Source organism: Choloepus didactylus, chromosome 1 (assembly GCF_015220235.1).
Source record: "Choloepus didactylus isolate mChoDid1 chromosome 1, mChoDid1.pri, whole genome shotgun sequence".
NCBI classification, from domain to species: domain Eukaryota; kingdom Metazoa; phylum Chordata; class Mammalia; order Pilosa; family Megalonychidae; genus Choloepus; species Choloepus didactylus.
Genome location: NC_051307.1, coordinates 208944515 through 208963842, shown reverse-complemented (window position 1 = coordinate 208963842; position 19328 = coordinate 208944515). Strand labels below are relative to the sequence as shown.

Genomic DNA, 19328 nt, shown 5'->3' with positions numbered 1-19328 from the left:
TGGGACCTACTTTTTAGGTGACTCTAGGCTCAAAAGAGGTACTAACTATAAAGCACAGAAATGGGCACACACATCCTTAATTCATTTTGGCTACAATTATCATTGGCTTAACAGTATAGAATACATAATGGCATAAACAATCACTGGGTATCTTTATGACCTAATGGATAATTAATTAATTAAGTTCATGTAGTTGGGATGAATGATTGTTATTTTACCTGAGGAAAACTGGACAGTTTTTGGCAAAGTATTGTCATTTCTGTAGACAGTTTTCCATATGAGGAAGGGAGAGCAGTACAAAGCAGGAAAGAAATGTTTCAGACCAACAGACTGATGAGTGCTAGGATGTCTTTCTTTCCTATCCCTGACAAATGTCTTTTTCCTTGGACTCAAGGAAAGAGAATGTCCGTATCTTTTCCAACTGTCTCTTGATCTTTTACTTTGTAGAATCTAGAATAAGATAATTGTTTACTTAGAAACCAGAGGTCTTCAGTGACCTCACTGACCATGTACTCCAATGGTTTTAAACTTAAAAAAAAAAAAAAAACAGAACCTTGTACAGTGCTCCAGGACCTAAAAAGGGCCTCCCTACCCAGATGCCTCCCAGCTGGGTCTGCAGAACCAACCTTTGGAAGGACTGTTGGGTCCGTCTGTTCATCTTACAAATGTTGAAACTCGAGTCCATGAAGTTCAGGCGAGTTGCTCCAGTCCCAGCCCTGATGCAGCCTCTCCCAGTTCCTTTACTCCCGACTTCCTCCTTTCTCACATAAATGGGAAGAAAAGGAAAGCTAGACAACTTCCCCAGGCTCTTCTCTCAGCCTCATTAGAGCCTTGAGATGTTCATGAATACTGTCACAGAATCTATGAAAAAAATATTCTAAGCAAAATTGTTGTGAATGAGTATACATGCCTTTTTTTTTTTTTTTTGGAGAAGAGCCACAATTTCCACCAGATTATCTCAAAGGGGATTGTGACCCCACATTTAAAAATGATATTCCTATTATTTGTGCCCCTAAAAGTCATATTCCAAGTGCTGATTGTGAGTTAACACATCCATTTGTTTAATCTATCAAGGCAATATAATATACTATATAATCCTATCAATGCCTGAGGTCCTAAGCTTGCTTGTAAATAGCAATTGGGTCTTGAATTGTTCAGGTTGGCACTGCAACTTTATTTATCAGTCTCAGTTCTAATTAGAACTAGCTTCTAACCATCTTAGAACCTAGACGGTTCTAAGTTGATAAATAATGCCTGTTTATTTACATTGCTCCAGTAAAATGTATTCATTTCCAGACATGAAGATTCGTTTACTTGCTTAATTCTTTGGTCCTGGATTAGAGTTGCCAGATATAACAAATAAAAACACAGGTCACCCAATTAAGTCTGAATTTCAGATAAAATTACAAATAAATTTTTTTAGTAGAGCTCTTGGGAAGAGCTCTTGCAGATGTGGAGAGAAAGAGCCTTCTTTCATCCTTAAAACTTTTGTTGCAAAAATTCAGGGAGATTGGATGCTATTAATATGGCAGCATAAAACATTCCTGGAAAAAGTTTCACTCTATAAACAACTAATAAAAGGGCAATTCCCACTTGCTTGGAACTCTGGAGGATGACAGAGAGTGAAGAAAGGCTCCACAAATCCTGAATCAAACGAAACAAAACAAAACAAAAACACCAAAAAATAAGGTAGGAGATCTGCACCTTGGATCTGCCAGTCTGGACACAACCCCCTCACTTGGCCCACATGGCTTAAGAGTCACACAGTGGCAGCACTCTGGACTGGGCACCTCCTGTGTGATTGTGGACCACAGAGCCACCTGCAGCAGTCATTTAGAACCCCACACACATTTTGACATGGGCATCCCAGGCCACATAGACTCTAGGTGGAGCCCAAGCAATTGGCAAGCATATGCCTGCACAAAGGCCCCTAGGAAACAAAAGAGAACTGCAGTGGAACTGTTGGCAAGCTGTGCACACAACCTACCTGATTTCTAGTTACTGAAGCACCTAAACAGAAAACAAACAAACAAACAAACAAACAACAACAAAAAAACAGGTGTTTTTGAACTCTGACCCCATCTGAGTCCCTGCAGCAGGATACCCTAACATGGAAGTTACTGGAGACAGAAAAGCCTCACTGAAAAAAGGAAAAACTGAAGTTCTATATTGGCCCCAGGACCAAAAGTTGTAAAGAAAGAGGGTCACTGACCATAGGAGAGCAGCTGAACAAAGTCACAAAGGGGGGAAGTCTAGACAAAACAAACAGAACAGCACAGGATTCCCAGAGAAGGAGGTGAAACAATTGTACATAAAAGGGCAATCTTAAAAGATGCACTACATGTCCAGGACAAGAAACAGGTTCAGAACTGAGAAAATTTGAACAGTTCAACATGGGGTGCTTTAAGGGGTCAGTATAAGCTAAACCAAGCAATGCAGGAGAGCTTTTAACACACAGCTAATCTGCAATAAAACCCAAAGCAAGAGGAAGAAACTGACTCTCAGAGTTAGCACACCAAAATAATCAGATGCCCCAACCTCAGCAAAAAAATTACAAGCCATAATAAGAAACAGGAGACTATGGCTTATTCAAGGGAACAAATTAAAACTTCAGTGAAAACACAGACTTTGGAACAACTAATCAAAGAAAATTCAAACAAACCTAAATCAATTCAAGGAGTTGAAGGAAAATATGGATAGAAATAAACTACATATGCATATAGAGCTAAAGGGCATTAAGAAGACAGTGAGTGAACAAAAGAATTAGAAAGCTTAAAAAGAAACACAACAGAACTTATGGGGATGAGAAACACAATAATGTAGATTAAAAATACACTAGAGGCATACAACAGCTGATTTGAACAGGTAGAACAGAGAATCAGTATACTAGAAGATAGGACAATCGAAATCACACAGTCAGAAGAAAAGATAGAGAAAAGAGTAGAAAAAACTGAGCAGAGTCTATGGTACAGGATGAAGCATACAAACATAAATATCATGAGAGACTTGGAAGAGAAAGGGGACAAATTTGAGGAAATAATAAACAAACAATTTCCACCTCTTATGAAAGACATAAATATACATGTCCCAGAACACAAGATAGTCCAAAGAGGATAAACCCAGACAGACTGACCCCAAGACACATCCTAATCAAAATGTCAAATGCCAAAGATAAAGCATCAAGAGATAAACAATTTGTCACATACAAGGAATCCTTAACAGGATTAAGTGCCAATTTCTCATCAGAAACCATGGAGTCAAGAAGGCAATGGTATGATATATTTAAGGTTCTGAAAGAGAAAAACTGGCAGTCAAAAACTCTTTATCTGGCAAAACTGTCCTTCAAATATGAGGGAGAGTTTAAGACATTTACAGATAAACAAAATCTGTGAGAGTTCATCACCAAAATACCTACCCTACAAAAATTGTTAAAATGAGTTCTTCAAGTCAAAAGGAAAAGATACAAGAGAGTGGCTTGGAGCAGTGGTAGAAGTGAAGAGCCTCAGTAAAGGTAACTAATTGGACTGTATCCTCAGTATATAACTCTACTCTATTTTCTGTACAAGTTAGAATACAACTGAATAAGAAATAATTATATTTCCTTATAATGGACATGCAAAACATAAACAGGTAATGTGGGAGAAAAACAAAGAGGGGAAGCAGAGGGATATGGGGACAGAAAATGTGTATGCTATTGAAGTTAAGTTGGTATCATTTGAAACAAGTAGGTTATAGACTTAGGTTGTTTAATAGAAATCCCATGATAACCACAAGGAAAATATTTTAAAAACATACAGAAATAGAAATGAGAAAGGGATCAATCAGTTACATCACAAAAGATCAACTATACATAATAGGAGGCTGCAATAAAGAAAAAGAGAGACAAAAATTATACAAGACATATAAAAAACAATGATACTTGAAGTAAATCTTGCCTTATCAGTAATAACACTGAATAGTAAAGGATTAAACTCCCAAATCAAAAGACACAGACTGGCAGAATGGATTAAAAAGCACAAGTCAACTATATGTTGTTTATAAGAGACTCACCTTACACCCCAAAACACAAATAGGTTGAAAGTGAAAGGATGGAAAAAGATATTCAATGCAAATAGTAAACATAAGAGAGCTTGGGTAGCTATACCAATATCAGACAAAATAGACTTTCAGTCAAAATCTGTTGCAAGAGACAAAGAAGGATACTACATATTAATAAAAGGTCAATGCACCAAGAAGAAATAACAATCATAATCATTTATGTACCTAACCACAGTGCCTCAAAATACATGAGGCAAACACTGGCAAAACTGAAGGGAGTAATAGACATTTCTTCAATTTCATCAATGGATAGAACATCTAGAAAGATCAGTGAGAAAATGGAGAACTTAAACAATATGGTAAATGAACCAGACCTAACAGAAATACATAGAACACCCTACCACAAAACAGCAGGATAAACATTCTTCTCAATTGCACTCTAGATCATGATCTTGATTATGATCTCAAGATCATTCTTCAGGATAGACCACACATTAGGTCACAAAACAAGTCTCAATAAATTTAAGAAGATTGAAATTATACACAGTGTCTTCTTTATCCATAATGGAATGAAACTAGAAATCAATAACAGTCGGAGAACTGGAAAACTCACAAATATATATGGAAGTTAAATGACACACTCTATCAACAGGTCAAAGAAGAAGTCACAAGGAAAATCAGGAAATATCTTGAGATGAATGAAAATGAGGACCAACATATCAAAACTTAAGAGATGTAGCAAAGGCAGTCTTCAGAGGGAAATGTAATATAAGCCTAAATGCTTATATTAAAAAAGAAGAAAGATCTCAAATCAGAGACCTAACCACACACCTGGGGAAGCTTGAAAAAGAACAGTAAACTAAGCCCAAAGCAAGCAGAAGGAAAGAAATAAAAAAGAGCAGAAATCAATGAAATAGAGAATAAAAAAAAAAAAGTTGATTCTTTGAGAGATCAAAAGAATCAACCAATCTTTAGCCTAGACTGACAACTAAAAAGAGGACACAAATAATTAAAATCAGAAATGAAAGGGAGAACATTAGTATTGACCCCACAGATATAAAAAAGGATAAGAGGATACTATGAACAACTATATGCCAACAAATTAGAAAACTAGATGAAATGAATAAGTTCCTAGAAATATACACAGGAACTACATAGACTCTAGAAGAAATTTAGAAGACCACAATAGACCAAATACAGGTAAAGAGATTGAACCAGTAATCAAAAACCTCCCAACAAGGAAAAGCCCAGGATCAGATGGCTTCATAAGTGACTTCAACCAAACATTTCAAAAAGAATTAACACCAATCCTGCTCAAATGCTTCCAAAAAATTGAAGAGGAGGGAATACACCCTAACTCGTTCTATGGGACCAACATCATTCTCATACCAAAGCCACAGAAAGATACCACAAGAAAAGAAAATTACAGACCAATATCCTTTATGAATATAGATGCAACAATCCTCAACAATCTACCAGCAAACCTAATTCAATAGAACATTAAAAGAATTACATACCATATTCAAGTGACATTCATTCCAGTTATGCAAAGGCAGTTCAACATAAGCATATGAATTAATGTAATACACCACATTAACAGAATGAAGGGGGAAAAAAACAACACACGATCATCTCAATTGGCCAAAAAAAATAAAAAAGGTATTTGACAAAATCCAGCACCCCTTCTTGATAAAACTAGGAATAGAAGGAAACTTCCTCAACATGATAAAGGCCATTGTTCTAGTTTGCTCATGCTCCCTGGATGCAAAACACCAGAAATGGATTGGCTTTTATAAAGGGGGTTTATTTGGTTACAAAGTTACAATCTTAAGGCCATAAAGTGTCCAAGGTAACACATCAGCAATGGGGTACCTTCACTGGAGGATGGCCAATGGTGTCCAAAAAACCTCTGTTAGTTGGGAAGGCACGTGGCTGGCATCTGCTCCAAAGTTCTGGTTTCAAAATGGCTTTCTCCAAGAACGTTCCTCTCTAGGCTTCAGCTTCTCTCCAAAATGTCACTCTCAGTTCTTCTTGGTGTGTTAGTCCTCTCTTAGCTTCTCCAGAGTAAAAATCTGCTTTCAACAGCCATCTTCAAACTGTTTCTCGTCTGCAGCTCCTCTCTTCTCAGCTCCTGTGCTTTCTTCAAAGTGTCCCTCTTGGCTGTAGCAAGCTCACTCCTTCTGTCTGAGCTTATGTATTGCTCCAGTAAACTAATCAAGGCCCATGTGGGATGGGCGGAGCCACACCTCCATGGAAATTATCCAGTTAGAGTCATCACCCACAGTTGGGTGGGGCTCATCTCCATGGAAACACTCAAAGAATTACAATCTAATCAACACTGATACGTCTGCCCACACAAGATTACATCAAAGATAATGGCGTTTTGGGGAACATAATACATTCAAACTGGCACAGCCATATATGAAACCTCCACTGCTAACATCCTACTTAATGGTGGAAGACTGAAAGCTTTCCCTCTAAGATCTGGAATAAGACAAGGATGCCCACTGCCACCACTGTTATTCAACATTATACTGGAAGTTCTAGCCAGAGCAATTAGGCAAGAAAAAGAAATAAAAGGCATCTAAGTTGGAAAAGAAGAAGTAAAATGCTCACTATTTACTGAGGACATATTCTTTTTTATAGAAAATCCTGAAATATTTGCAATGAAGCTCCTAGAGCTCATAAATGAATTCAGCAAAGTAGGTACAAGATCAACACACAAGTATTTCTATACCTGGTAATGAAGGATCTGAAGGGGAAATTAAGAAAATAAATTCCATCTAGAATAGCAACTAAGAGTTCAAGTATCTAGGAATAAACTTAACCAAGGAGGTCAGGGAGGTATACCTTGAGAATTCAAAATTAGATCCTCACATCACAATAACCAATTGATTATTTACAAGAGTGCCAATTCCATTCAATTTGGAAAGAATCGTCTCTTCAACAAATGGTGCTGGGAAAACTAGAATGAAGAGGGACCCCTATCTCATGCCAGATAAAATTAACTCAAATGGATCAAAGACCTAAGTATAAGCACAACATTGTGAATGTAATTAACACCACTGAATTACATATCTTAATTGGGCTAAGGAGGGAAATTTTAGATTTTACTAAAATTAAAAATTAAAAAAAAAATTCAGGGAGATTTACTATAAACAGGCATGATGGATCTTTTGGAGGTGTTAGAAATGTTCTGAAACTGGTTTGTGGTGACAGTTGCACAACTTTTCAAATTTACTAAAAATCACTGAACTGTACACGTAAATGGATGAATTTTTTGTAGTATGTAAGGATAGGTTTATACCAAGTGTTCTTTAATTTTTATTTTGAATTTCAGACCAATTTGAGAATATTATGAAACCCATAAACCCACTCCTCAGAATGAAGCATGTAATCACCTATACCAAATCCCCTATACACACTGAAGCTCATCTCTGGATGCCATCTCCTACCTTTTCCTGACCCTGTGTGCTGGTTTGGATGTATTATGTCCCCCAAAATGCCATTATCTTTGATGCAGTCTTGTGTGGCCAGGAAACATATTGGTGTTGATTGGGTTGGAGACTTTTGATTGGATGTTTCCATGGAGATATGATCACTCAACTCTGGGTGAGATCTTTCATTGGATAATTTCCATGGAGGTATGGCCCCGCCCATTCAGCATGGTCCTTGATTAGTTTACTGGAGCACTATACAAGCTCAGATAGAAGGAGCGAACTTGCTACAGCCAAGAGGGACACTTTGAAGAATGCACAGGAGCTGAGAGAGGAGCTGCAGATGAGAGACAGTTTGAAGATGGCTGTTGAAAGCAGACTCTTGCTCCAGAGAAGTTAAGAGAGGACAAATGCCCCAAGAGCAACTAAGAGTGACATTTTTGAGGAGCTGAAGCCTAGAGAGGAATGCCCTGGGAGAAAGCCATTTTGAAACCAGAACTTGGAGCAGATGCCAGCCATGTGCCTTCCCAGTTAAAAGAGGTTTTCCGGATGCCATTGGCCATCCTCCAGTGAAGGTACCCGATTGTTGATATGTTATCTTGGACAGTTATGGCCTTAAAACTGTAACTTTGTAACCAAATAAACCCCCTTTATAAAAGCCAGTCTATTTCTGGTGTTTTGCATTCCAGCAGCATTAGCAAACCAGAACACCCTGTAAAAGGGACCTTGGGAGTAAGGCTTATCCCTGAAAAAGCAAGGAGTTGTTTTTGGAAGTCCTCTTCAGTTGCTGACTGTAAGGGTGACCTATTATACCTGCCACCACACTGAAACTGTCCTTCACTCACTGCATGCTGAGTCGGCCATGGGGAGAGTATTAGTTGCCTTGTGGTATATGTTGAACCTTGATTTTTATATTTCTTTTATAGGCACATGTCTGCTCAAGCAGATTCATGTTCCTACCTTGACTAATTTATTTGGTACAAAGTGTTCACATGCCAGTGTGAAGACTCAATCATGAGATATCTCAATCAAAACACACAAAACCCATTCCGTAGGTTTAATGCCAGCCAGAATTGGGAAATGGTCAATTCTTCTCTTTTATTTCTGTTGACCTACCCAATTATTCTGAAAAACATAGGTAGGCCAGAATGGGGATTTAGTAGAGAAGTGGTGGGGTGGGGGGTGGCTTATCCACAAGTGTATGCCTTTAGAAACTCATTTTTAATTGATCAAGATTTGAGGATTATCAAATTCCAGAAAGGACAGTTCTTTATATAGTGCAAGAGAGTCAGTGTGCACCCCTGCGAGAACTTCCAGACAAGAACTTCTATTTTTCTACTTTTTTTTTTTTTCTAAATATTACCCCTTCACCAAAACAAACAGCCTAAAAGAACAATTGGAGGAGGGAGGGCCAATAGCCAAAATTCCTTTTTTCTTGCTCTTTCTCCATTTGAGACATGGTCATGACCTAGCAGTCAGAGTTCACTGGCAAGTAGAAGTTAGGGCAGTTGGAGGATAAAGGGACAGAAGAACTGGATAGCTGGGCAAAGTGACAGCTGGGAGGGGAGAACGCCTGGAATGAGGAAGCAGTTGTGTCCCAGCTCTGATGATCTGGCCTCCCCTGGTACACCTCTCCATCCCCCAAGGCATTAGAACTTCCAGTGAAACTACAAACTGCTATAGTCCGTACATTTTCATGCAATGAAGTCCCCACAAAACCTAGTCTTCAGACACAAATTGACTTGGTTCTTCTGACAGGCTTGATCCTAAGTCAATGCCCTGAAAGGCACAGAACCCTTGAAAAGCAGTTAATCTGGTATTTGTGGGGATGGCCTGTGAAGATATAACTAAGTAGCTCCTTGAGAGGGTAAACTAATTCAAAGCCCTTCTTTATAGCCCAACAATGAATATGCTAATTCAATGAATTATTCTATCTTATCTTCTCATTAAAATCAATCCTGAAAGAATTATTTTAAACAGTCTTGCCCACATTTGTCCAATAAAATGGGATTTTATTGACCATTTTTCCCTTTTTCTCTGCAGAGTGAGTTTTAGAAGGGATAATTTCTGTTGAACCCAGGCTCTTCAACGTTTTTAGCTGGGCTTGAATCCAGGAAACCCAGTAAACCTCCAAGTTCCATTTTCTTTCCTGTGAAAGTAAGAAGCCAAATACCTACTTCGGAATTCACTATATATGCCTGTTCCTCATTTGTAATTTTTTTCTCTACATCCTTTTCTTCCTTCTGGTCTTTATGTATAACTTTTTCTATTTGATACACTTTTTTTTTTCTCCTACCCTGCTCCTTAATAGGTCAGCGAGTCTTATGTGACTTCATAGCCATCAAAGAGGCAGTACTGCTATCTTGGTTTTTTGTTTGTTTAGTCAGATCTGCTCTGTGGATATTTTACCTGGCCTTTGTAAAGTTCTAAGGAGAGTGGTGATTCCTCTACTGCTCACACTTTGAGAAAACAACAAGGAAACCAGGTTTTCAGAGATGCTGTGAGGAAAATCCTAAACCTAATGTTCCATTAGAGCAGCAATTCTTAATCAGAGGCAATCTTGCCCACCCTCTCTAACCACCCCCCACCCATGGAGACATTTGTGGTTGTCCTCACTTGGGGATGGGGATACTACTAGCCAGAGATGCTGCTAAACTTTCTTACAACATACAAGGCAGTCCCCCCAATAAATTGAATCCAAAAGTTCAATAGTGCCAAGGTTGAGAAGCCCTGTATTAGAGGAATTCTTGCCCTTTTTTTTGCTTTTCCTCAAAGTCTGAGGGAAAAAGAAAAAAAATGCTCCATTTTGATGAGTACAAGTGTCCTGACTTCACACAGCCCACTTGGATCAAGGCACTGGAGAGCATAAGGGTACCACTGAGCAGGGTGCAAGGGCGAGGCAGGTCTTCTCAGCTCCAACAGCTGTCTCAGGTCCAAGGACAGGTGACTTGGACAAAAGCAGACGACCAAAACCTTACAAGGATGTTTAGTCTGTGATAAAAATCATTTTGCAGATTAAGTGCTTTTTCCTGCCCATAAAATGGTATGCTCTTTAAATAACTCAAAAGTAGGAGGCATGGCTGCTGCTCAGAGCCACGGCCAATTCTATCCTTGTGATCAAATCCAAGCTGTAGGTGGTGGCGCTCTTCGTCTTTTCTCCAGCATGCTTGCGAACTACCCCATGTTGTAAATGAGGAGGATTCAGGGGATGTTTCCTGGAGCCCTTTTATCTCCCTACATTTCTTAGCTTCATTCTCCGCCACACCCTCGACGGCTGCAAATGGCCACTCAGCCCCCAGATCTTACCTCCTAACCCATGGAAAGCTCATATAGGCCGAGTAACACTCCTCCAACCTCAGCAAAGTCTCAGTGTGCCTCATTCGCTTTGATTGGACCACGTGTTCATCCATGACTCAGTGCTGTGGCTGGAAGATTGCTAAGAACTGATTGGCTGAGGCCTGTGTTAACCAAGTGCCCGAGATGGGGTGGAGCCTCACCTGACGCGGGTGGACTGAAAGTTGCAGAAAAGTTGCTTGGAGGGATTTTGGAGTAAGGTAATTAAGAAAGGGAGAATGGAAGCCCAAGAGAATAAACACACACACACACACACACACACACACACACACACACACACATACACGCACACTCATTACAAAGAGACTTTGGATTCTGAGGTGGAAGTCTCAGGTCCTTGGCCTGCTTTGCGGTTAACTAGACACTTAACTTGAGATAACTTGAACTTTTTAACAAGAACATAATAATCCTGTCAGGGTGGTTATGAGACATCAAGAAAGTATCTTGGGATATTAGTTGTACAAACAAGAGAATGAATTCAGTCAAGCTTCTAGAGTCTGCAAGAATCTAGACCTGGTACACCACACCCCACCCAGCTAGTCCATGTCAGCCTTAGGAAGCCAGAGTCTAAATTTATCCCAGTCCTCATTGTTGTAGGTCAGTGTGGGAAATCTTCTGAGGTCAATGACTGAGGTAATTGGCTTGCCTTATATCTTGAAAAAGTCTCTGTTAAATGGCATAATTGTTTTTAATTACTTAATTGCAGCACTTAAAGTGTGGGGGTGAGAGGTTACTATTATATTTAGAAGTGAGATCCCCAAATGGAGCTAGGGTGTTTAAGCCAGTGTTTCTTCGGATTTCTCTTGTTATTTTTTCGGAGGGAAGCCAGAGTACGCTGGCCTTGGCCCTGGCTATTTAGGGATGATTTTCAAGTTTCAGGTAGTACCCGGCTGCTCATGGCATCATAGGAACCTTTGTAAAGAAATCGAAAGGGCTTCAGGAAGGACCTCATTGCCATCTGATGTTAATGAGCAGTGGGAACTCAACTGTCAGCAATTGAATCTGATAGGGCAGGGTAATTATATGATTGCCTCTAGTGTTTGCACATGGACAGGGATACTTTTATTGGAAAAAACGTAATTGCTTACTTACTTAGGGGAGGGAAAACCTAAACAAATTTGTTTTGTCATAGGTTAAGAAGACATCCTTTCTTTGTCTCTAATTGCTTCTTTCTGGGTTCAGTCAGGGATGTTGTTTGCAGGACTTAAATTCTATCATAATAGTAAAAAGTAAAGAAAAGCTACTTTGGACTGTGGGTGTTTGATACAGTGACCACATGCTTATTGCCAGATCTGAAACCATCCCCTACAATGGTTTCTTTCATCATGCAAAGACAGCTAGAACCCTGGGCAATGCAAATGCTCCTGGAGTTTCACAGGTTGGTTTATTTTCCCCCCACAGAAGTTTCTGATGAGATTGGCTTCATAAACTACCTAGTTTTCCTTAGGTTGCTTAAGGAAAGTGGGAGGTGTCATGTGGGAGGATAAGAGAAGCAAATTCCCAGGGCCTTCCTGGAAAAGAAGAGGCAAAGTGTGACAGCCTTGGGTCGCCCACAGTGGTGATGCCACCTTGTCGTCTGGCATCTTGTCGGTTTGGACAGCTCTGAGAGAGGGTACATTCTCCCCTCCCCTGATGTAGGTATGCAGAAAACAGATCATTGGAATTTTGTCTATTCTGTAGCAGTTTGACTCCATATTATTGGTTGCTCCTTTCTTCTTATGAAACAAACTATTTTCTAAGTGCTTTCTTCTCTTGGGATTCCACAAGAGGAGGTCAGAATGCAAGTGGATTTTGGGAATTGGGCGGCCACCTCGTGATAAGTGCTCCAGACCTGAAACTGGGTACTCTGGTTGGATGTAGGATTTTGGTTGGATGTAAGAGTTGGATCTGGAGAATGGCTGAGAACAGGAGCTTTCAGTTTCTCAGACCAACCATGTTCTCTTGTCTCAGAAATGTTGCATGTGCTGACCCTCCTCAGTCTTGTCTGGCTAACTCACATGGGTCCTCTGTGCTCAATGTAAATGTCATTTCTTCTGGGAAGCCTTGCCGGATCCTCTACCCTAAGTCTGGGTTGGCTGCTTGTGCTATGTGCTCCATGACACCCTCTAGGCTCCCTTACCCCATCCCTGTCCTGTAATTGCTTATCTCATTATCTTTCTCTGGAATAGCCTGGAAGCTCCAGTTGGGCAGGGCTTGTGTTTCTGTTTGTCACTTCTGCAACCCCACCCCACCCCAAGCCTGGCACAGTGCTTAATGAGTGTCTGCAGAATGACTGAATGAGGAAAGGAATGGAAGCTGACATCCTAGGGAATTTTGGTGTGTGCTGCCTGGGTTTCCCTACCCTTGCTGTTAATACTGCTTTCTTGTTGCTTATAATTTTCATTGCCCCAGATGATCCAGCTCTGTCGGAGGCACATAGGCACAGCCAAATCTCATGCTGTACATTGATCACCTGTCCAACCTTTGCCTAGAGTGGGAGCCCCCAGTTCCTTCAAGAGATCCATCTTTACCTGTCTGTAAAGAAGAAGAGGAGGAGGGAAACAGCAGGGAGGATCCGATGGCAGTTTAACACCAGAGCAGGTCCAATGTTTACATTACCCTTTTGGAGGTGGGTAACTGCGAATGCCGTGGGGTGCTGGGTTTCAGAGACACTCTGAATAATTGCTTGGATTTGGGGGCTCACATGCAATTTATTTTTGCTATAATGTAGGGGTTGCTATTTTTAAATTTAATTCACAGCCAGGCTGTTTTATGATCCCCACCAGCATAGAATGAGAATCCGAGTTCAACATACACATCAGTAAATCGTTGTTTTGACCTCGTGGTGGCCAAACAAGTGTTGTTTGTGTTTTACGACATGGACCGAGAGGAGGGTTCATTTATTGATTCTTGTTTAATGACTATTATATTTATTATTTGTTTTCCAAGACCTTTGATTTTCAGCTGCTTCCTTGTTTCGCTTCCCTGGCTTTCGATGATTTGAAATCCGCCCCCCACCCTCACCCCCGCCCCGCCCCGGTCAACCTCTTAGTCTGTGAGATCCAAAATAATGACTGAATAGATGAAATTTCACTTACGTGCTTAAGTAGAGCACGACACAATCCTGGGATATGTCTAACTAGTTTCTTCCCTAAGCACAACGTGAACCTGAGATCTTATAAGCCTCGGGCAAGAAGACTGACTACTGAGCCCCCAAACCCCTAGCCATCCCTGAGTTTTGACTGCCCATTCTTGGTGAGGCTACAACATCAATTTCAATATGGAAACCACAACCTCACATGTGTGAGAGGAAGCCTGCAGAGACCATGTGCACTTGCCCTGTGCTTTTGACATGGCTATCTGTGTCCAGCTCTCCTAGGTTTGAAGTATGTTCTCCTCCTATTGGTTCTAAGTCTCTCCAGTTTCTTTCCCAAGCTATGTATATGGCATTCCTGCATTGCATGTGTGCAGTAGCACCTAAATTAGAAACTTAGGTAGTTCCTTCTAGGAAGAGAGTTGAAGTCAAGCCTCCGCTTATAGCAGGCATGTTCCCCAGCATCATGTGCTTTGAACCAAACACAGATGGGCCATGGTGAGCTTTATTCCTGAGTTCTAAGGAAAAACCTAGTTTACCTTTCAGTTTTGGAATAGTACCAAGGGATACCTCAACACCTCAAATCCGTTCTGGATCGAGGCAGGTAATTACCTACACAGATAAATCACATACTTTTAGGGGGAAAAAAAAAAGCAAAAGAAAACAAAAAATCTTTGAATGACATTTAATTTATAGTTAAGCTTGGTAATGTAGTCACCCAAGTATCTCATCTTGTCTAGTCACAATGATCTGTTTCCTTTTAGGAGTGCTTCTATATGCAATGGATTAGTCCATTTGTTATTTTCTAATATGGCAAGGTGAATAATTTTTTTTAAAAGAAAAATTGTAATAAATTATTGGCATTATAAGTCAAACTCAAACCACTCATTATTTCTATTGTTTTGCTTCAAAAACATTTTCATGCCCCTTTATTGATTGATTCAGCAAACAGGTTTATACACTGGCCCTTTAACCAGGTACATGCCCGTCACCCGGCATCTTGTTAGAAATGCAATCTCATCCTCTCACCCAGACCTGCTGAATCTGAAACTGGGGAGGGGGGGGGGGGGGGGGGCGGGGCGTGACATGGCACAATCTATGTTTGAAGGAGTCTCCAGGAGATTCTGATGCACGCAGAAGTATGAAAGCCGCTGTTTTAGAACATCTGCATGCTGTGGGGTATTAAAAGGAGTATAAACATAGTCCTACATGCAGCAATTTGTAGTTCAATCAAGAGTGCAGGGCATAAATTTATGAGACTGAGACAGAGTGATCTTGATAAAATGTAAATTACATTATACACTCACTTTCTAAACCCCTCTAGGAAGCCCCTTTGTATTTGGAATGAATATAAATGTTTGGCTATGGCCTACAAGGTTTCGAATGCTCAGTTACCTGCCTAATTTCCCAGCCTCATCTTCTAATATTCCCTCCTTTGGCTCCCTGCACTGGCTTCTTTCTGATCCTCAAACATGCCCTGCAGAGTGTGGTATCAGCAGGAATGTTTAGGAAGGGAGGGAGGCAAGAGAGAATTCTGAAGGCTAAATAACAGGCTTGGTCACTGTCTTCCTTCCAAGTCTTTACTGGCAGCTCCTTTAATGTCCATATTTCTAGCAACACTCTCTTCAGAGCAGTCTAAGCTTTCTCTATTAAGTGCTTCAAAATTCTTCCAGCCTCTACCCTTTACCCAGTTGCCGAACAACTTCCCATTTTTAGATATCTGGTACAGCAGCATCCCATTTCTCAGTACCAAAAACTGTCTTAGTTTGCCAGAGCTGCTGTAACAAATTACCACAGAGTCATTGGCTTTAATAAGAGGAATTTATACTCTCTCAGTTTTGGAGGCTAGAAGTCCAAAATCAAGGTGTCGGCAGGATTGTGCTTTCTCTGATGTTTCTGGCATTCTCGTGATGACTTGCCAGCATTCCGTAACTCAGTCTCTGCCTCCGTCACATGGCCACGATAAGGATCCAATCATAATGGGTCAAGGCCTGCCCTGAGTTGGTTTGGCCTCACCTTAACTGAGCACATCTGCAAAGATCCTTTGTACGGGTGGGTTCACACCCACAGGGCGGAGGGTTGCGACTTGAACATCTATTTGTGGAAGACATGATTCAGTCCATAACAGTCACTGATTTTTCTTTTCATACAGTAAAATATTTCTAAACCAATGTCCCCATTGCTTAATATATTGATGTAAAATTGATGTGATAATACATGGTGCGATAATCAATATTCCTGGTCCTTTTTTATAGCATAGCCAAGTCCTAAAGGACTTGATGAATCATTTAGGAAATATCAAATGTTGTGTAGTTTAATCTTAGTGTTATGTGTTTTTGTTGATTTCTCTCTCTGAAAGTTGTCTGGCACAGTGCTCGGCCACATAGTGGGAATTGAATAAGCACGGCTGGAGGTTTGAGATGCTGAATGTGAAATGGTCTGTGTTGCAACAGAACATTGATGGGGCTGATAAATGGTTCCTGCTGTCTTCACCATAGTTTTAGATAATAATTAATATTATCTATTAATGCCAAATTTGCCCTTTGGAGTATTAAACATACTATGTGATCTGGGAATAAAGCAGCTGTTTGGATTTTTATTGTGATGTTAGAATGTGAAAAAACAAAATTGTATTTCAGGATTCTCTTCCTAATGGAAAAGTGAGGCAAACATATTTTTAAATATGATTTGTTAAAAAACTGAATTGGACTTGAGGCAAAAATTTAGGACCTCTGGATCTAAGATATTCTAGAACAGGAGCAATGTTTTGTTTATGTTAGTTTTAGTTTTAGTTTTGTGGTTTTGGTTTTGTTTCATTTTGTTTTGTCTTTTTGACTATCCACAGCTCTAAATTTGGCAGTAATGGGCTATGTTGTTTTATAAATGTAACCTCTTTGTTTGGGGACATTAGTTGCTAATTGAGAAGGCTCCCATTTGAGATTTTCAACAGCGGAACCAAAAGTTGGTTTGGAGATACCATTAAGGAGACTGAGTGGGAGAAGTGCTGGTTATGGCTTTTCAGCTTTGCCTTTCCTTGTAAAGATCTCCCAGGAAATAAGAGGAAAGTCCTCCTGCCACCTTAAGCCCCATAATTTGCAAGGAAGCCCTTCCTCTTTGGCTGAGGTGAAGCTAGTCTGCACCCAGTGGCTGGGGATGACATGTGAACAAGAACAGACTCATCCTGCCCCTGCCCTTATGGAGCCCACGACCCAGAGGCCAGGGAAGACTTTAGCAGATAACCACAGGAATAAAAATACATTTTCAAACTGCGATACTCACTCTGAAGTTAAGTACAGATAGCTAAGCGAGCAGAGAACAGAGAAGCAGGCTCCCTGTGGGACTGGCAGCGATGGCTGCCCTGTGGACACCAGGTTGAGGCTGCGAACTGAAGAATGAGCAGGTGATTATGTCTAGTTTGGGGGGAATGAACCTGGAGTACTGGTCCCACTTTCTGCTCTAGCCGTGATTCTGCCTGTAGGGGCTTCCAGAGCAGAGAACTTTCCTAGCAGCTAAACAGGTGAAATGTCTTGAGATTGGCTCCAGAGTGGAACCCCAGGGGCAGGGCTCTTCTCCAGCAGGGCTGAGATTTCTAAGTGTCCATTAATGGCAAATGTAGATGTAGTGTTTTGAAAGTGATGCCATTCCCTTGGCATCTATTTATGTTCCTTTTGTTGAGTTGCTCCAGTTCTTCTGGTGCCTTAATCTGAGATACCTCCTTTATAAAGCTGGAGGGTTTTTTTTGTGGATTTGAGAGAGGCAGTTTTTAACTCTTTCGGAGAGTCTTTCCAGTTGCAAGCTGTGCCTAGGAGTGAAGAACTGCCTTCGCCTCCTCCCTTCTTGACCCAGAGTTATCTCTACACAGGCCTCATCTCTTCTAAGCAGGACACAGTTTGAGGGCAGGTTCTCCATCTGTTTTTCCTTGGTGCCTGGCATGCTGGCTTTGCACAGATCTGGCACTCAGAAATAATTGACAGATGAAAGAAGAGATTCTGCTAGTCCAGATGCCCTTGCAATGCTCCAGCTCAAGTTCAGGAATGTGAACTAAAAGAGAGAGGTGCCTGATTCATTGATTTATCCTTCCACCATCCAAAAACTGTTATTGAGGCTTACTGGTTTAACTTTAGAGTTGAAATAATACCTGGCACATAGTAAGTCCACAGTTGATGCTGGTTATTAGAGAGGAAGTGGAAAAGTAATTCTGGCTTTGAATCCCTTGTGCTTCTGCTCCGTTGACTTTTCCAGAAGCCCCAGCTGTTCATCCCTCTCCTGTCATTTCGGGGTGACAGTTGTGGTCCTGGGCTTTGTGTGTGTCTGCTGCTCTTCAGAGAGACGTAATTCTCCCATAGGAGGAAGCAATTGTTTCTCGGACTTATTGTGTGAGCTCTGACATCTCAGAGTGCTAAGGACAGCTCATTGGTCACCTGCATACAGCCCTGGCAAATGTAAAAGGACAGGAAGCCGCTGGACTTCGGGATGATCTGGGTAGCTTTGTAAAAATTAACAAATTAATGAAGATAGTCACTTGTAGCATCTAAATTTCTATCTGCTGAAACAGGCCGTAGCCTATTTCTGAGAAAAAGGGAGGATTTCTTTGATTGAAACTGAGGGACAATTCTTGCAGATCTGAAGACTTTGAGCCAGGTGTTCCCCCAATGAGCCTACAAGTCAATTCTGCCCAGGTAGCCTTTTATTTGAAAATATCACATCAATTCCAGCTTTCTGGAGCTTTTGGAAAAATCAGATCTGGCTACACCAGGCTGCATTCCCACAGATTCCCACAGTAATCCCTTAGCCCCAGCCTGCAGTCTCTGGTTTAATGACCACTAGTGTCCCCCTTGCTTACACTCAGCACCCCTCCCTCATTCAGGTTTCCTCCCAGGTTCTGGGCAGAACACTGTAAACTGTACCTTTTGACCTGCAGAAGAGGGCCTGTGGTGGGCTGGTATGGTCAGCAGTAAACGTGAATGTGGCCCAGGTTAGCCTTTCCAGCTCCCTGGCCAGTGCCACCTGTCAGGACCTGTAAGATTGAACTCATTGCTTCTCCACCCGGGCTGCACAGAAGAATCATGTGGGGCACTCGCCCAGGCCCCACCTCGGGACTCTGACTTGATTTCTCTGGGGTGAGGCTCTGAGAGTGTGTCTACAGAGACAGCTGTGGAAGGCCTGTAACATGGCTTATGCACAGCTCACTTGCTCTCTGGAATAAGCGTTCATACCCATGAGCACTCTTCTCCACTTCTATTCTGCTTCCTGAAGTGGTCTGGGGCATTGCAAACCAGTCATAGATGTGCATTCAAAGAAGAGCATGCATGTCAAAAGTGAATCTGGAAAGAAAAGGTGTACAATGCCAAAAAAAAAAAAAAAAAAAAAGCCTTGATTTAAAATCGCAGGCATAGCTACAAGAACTGGTACTCAGGTGGGGAAAA

The 19328-nt window shown here is 41.0% G+C and overlaps 1 protein-coding gene across 8 annotated transcripts in view; it reads left to right on the top strand.

Annotated features, from left to right (window-relative positions):
• Nucleotides 1-19328, top strand: part of ERC2 (ELKS/RAB6-interacting/CAST family member 2) — a 1046379-nt gene that overhangs the window by 938102 nt on the left and 88949 nt on the right. For 2 of the 8 annotated variants that reach the window (XM_037798540.1, XM_037798554.1), the window contains one exon: nt 13221-13493. The exons of 4 other annotated variants lie outside the window; for them this stretch is intronic. In XM_037798540.1, coding sequence (XP_037654468.1) covers nt 13221-13277 — 57 coding nt within the window. In that variant the 3' untranslated portion in view covers nt 13278-13493. Of the gene's footprint in view, nt 1-13220; nt 13494-19328 lie in introns of those variants that run through there. 2 more of the 8 variants (XR_005210796.1, XR_005210797.1) reach the window with 2 other exon arrangements.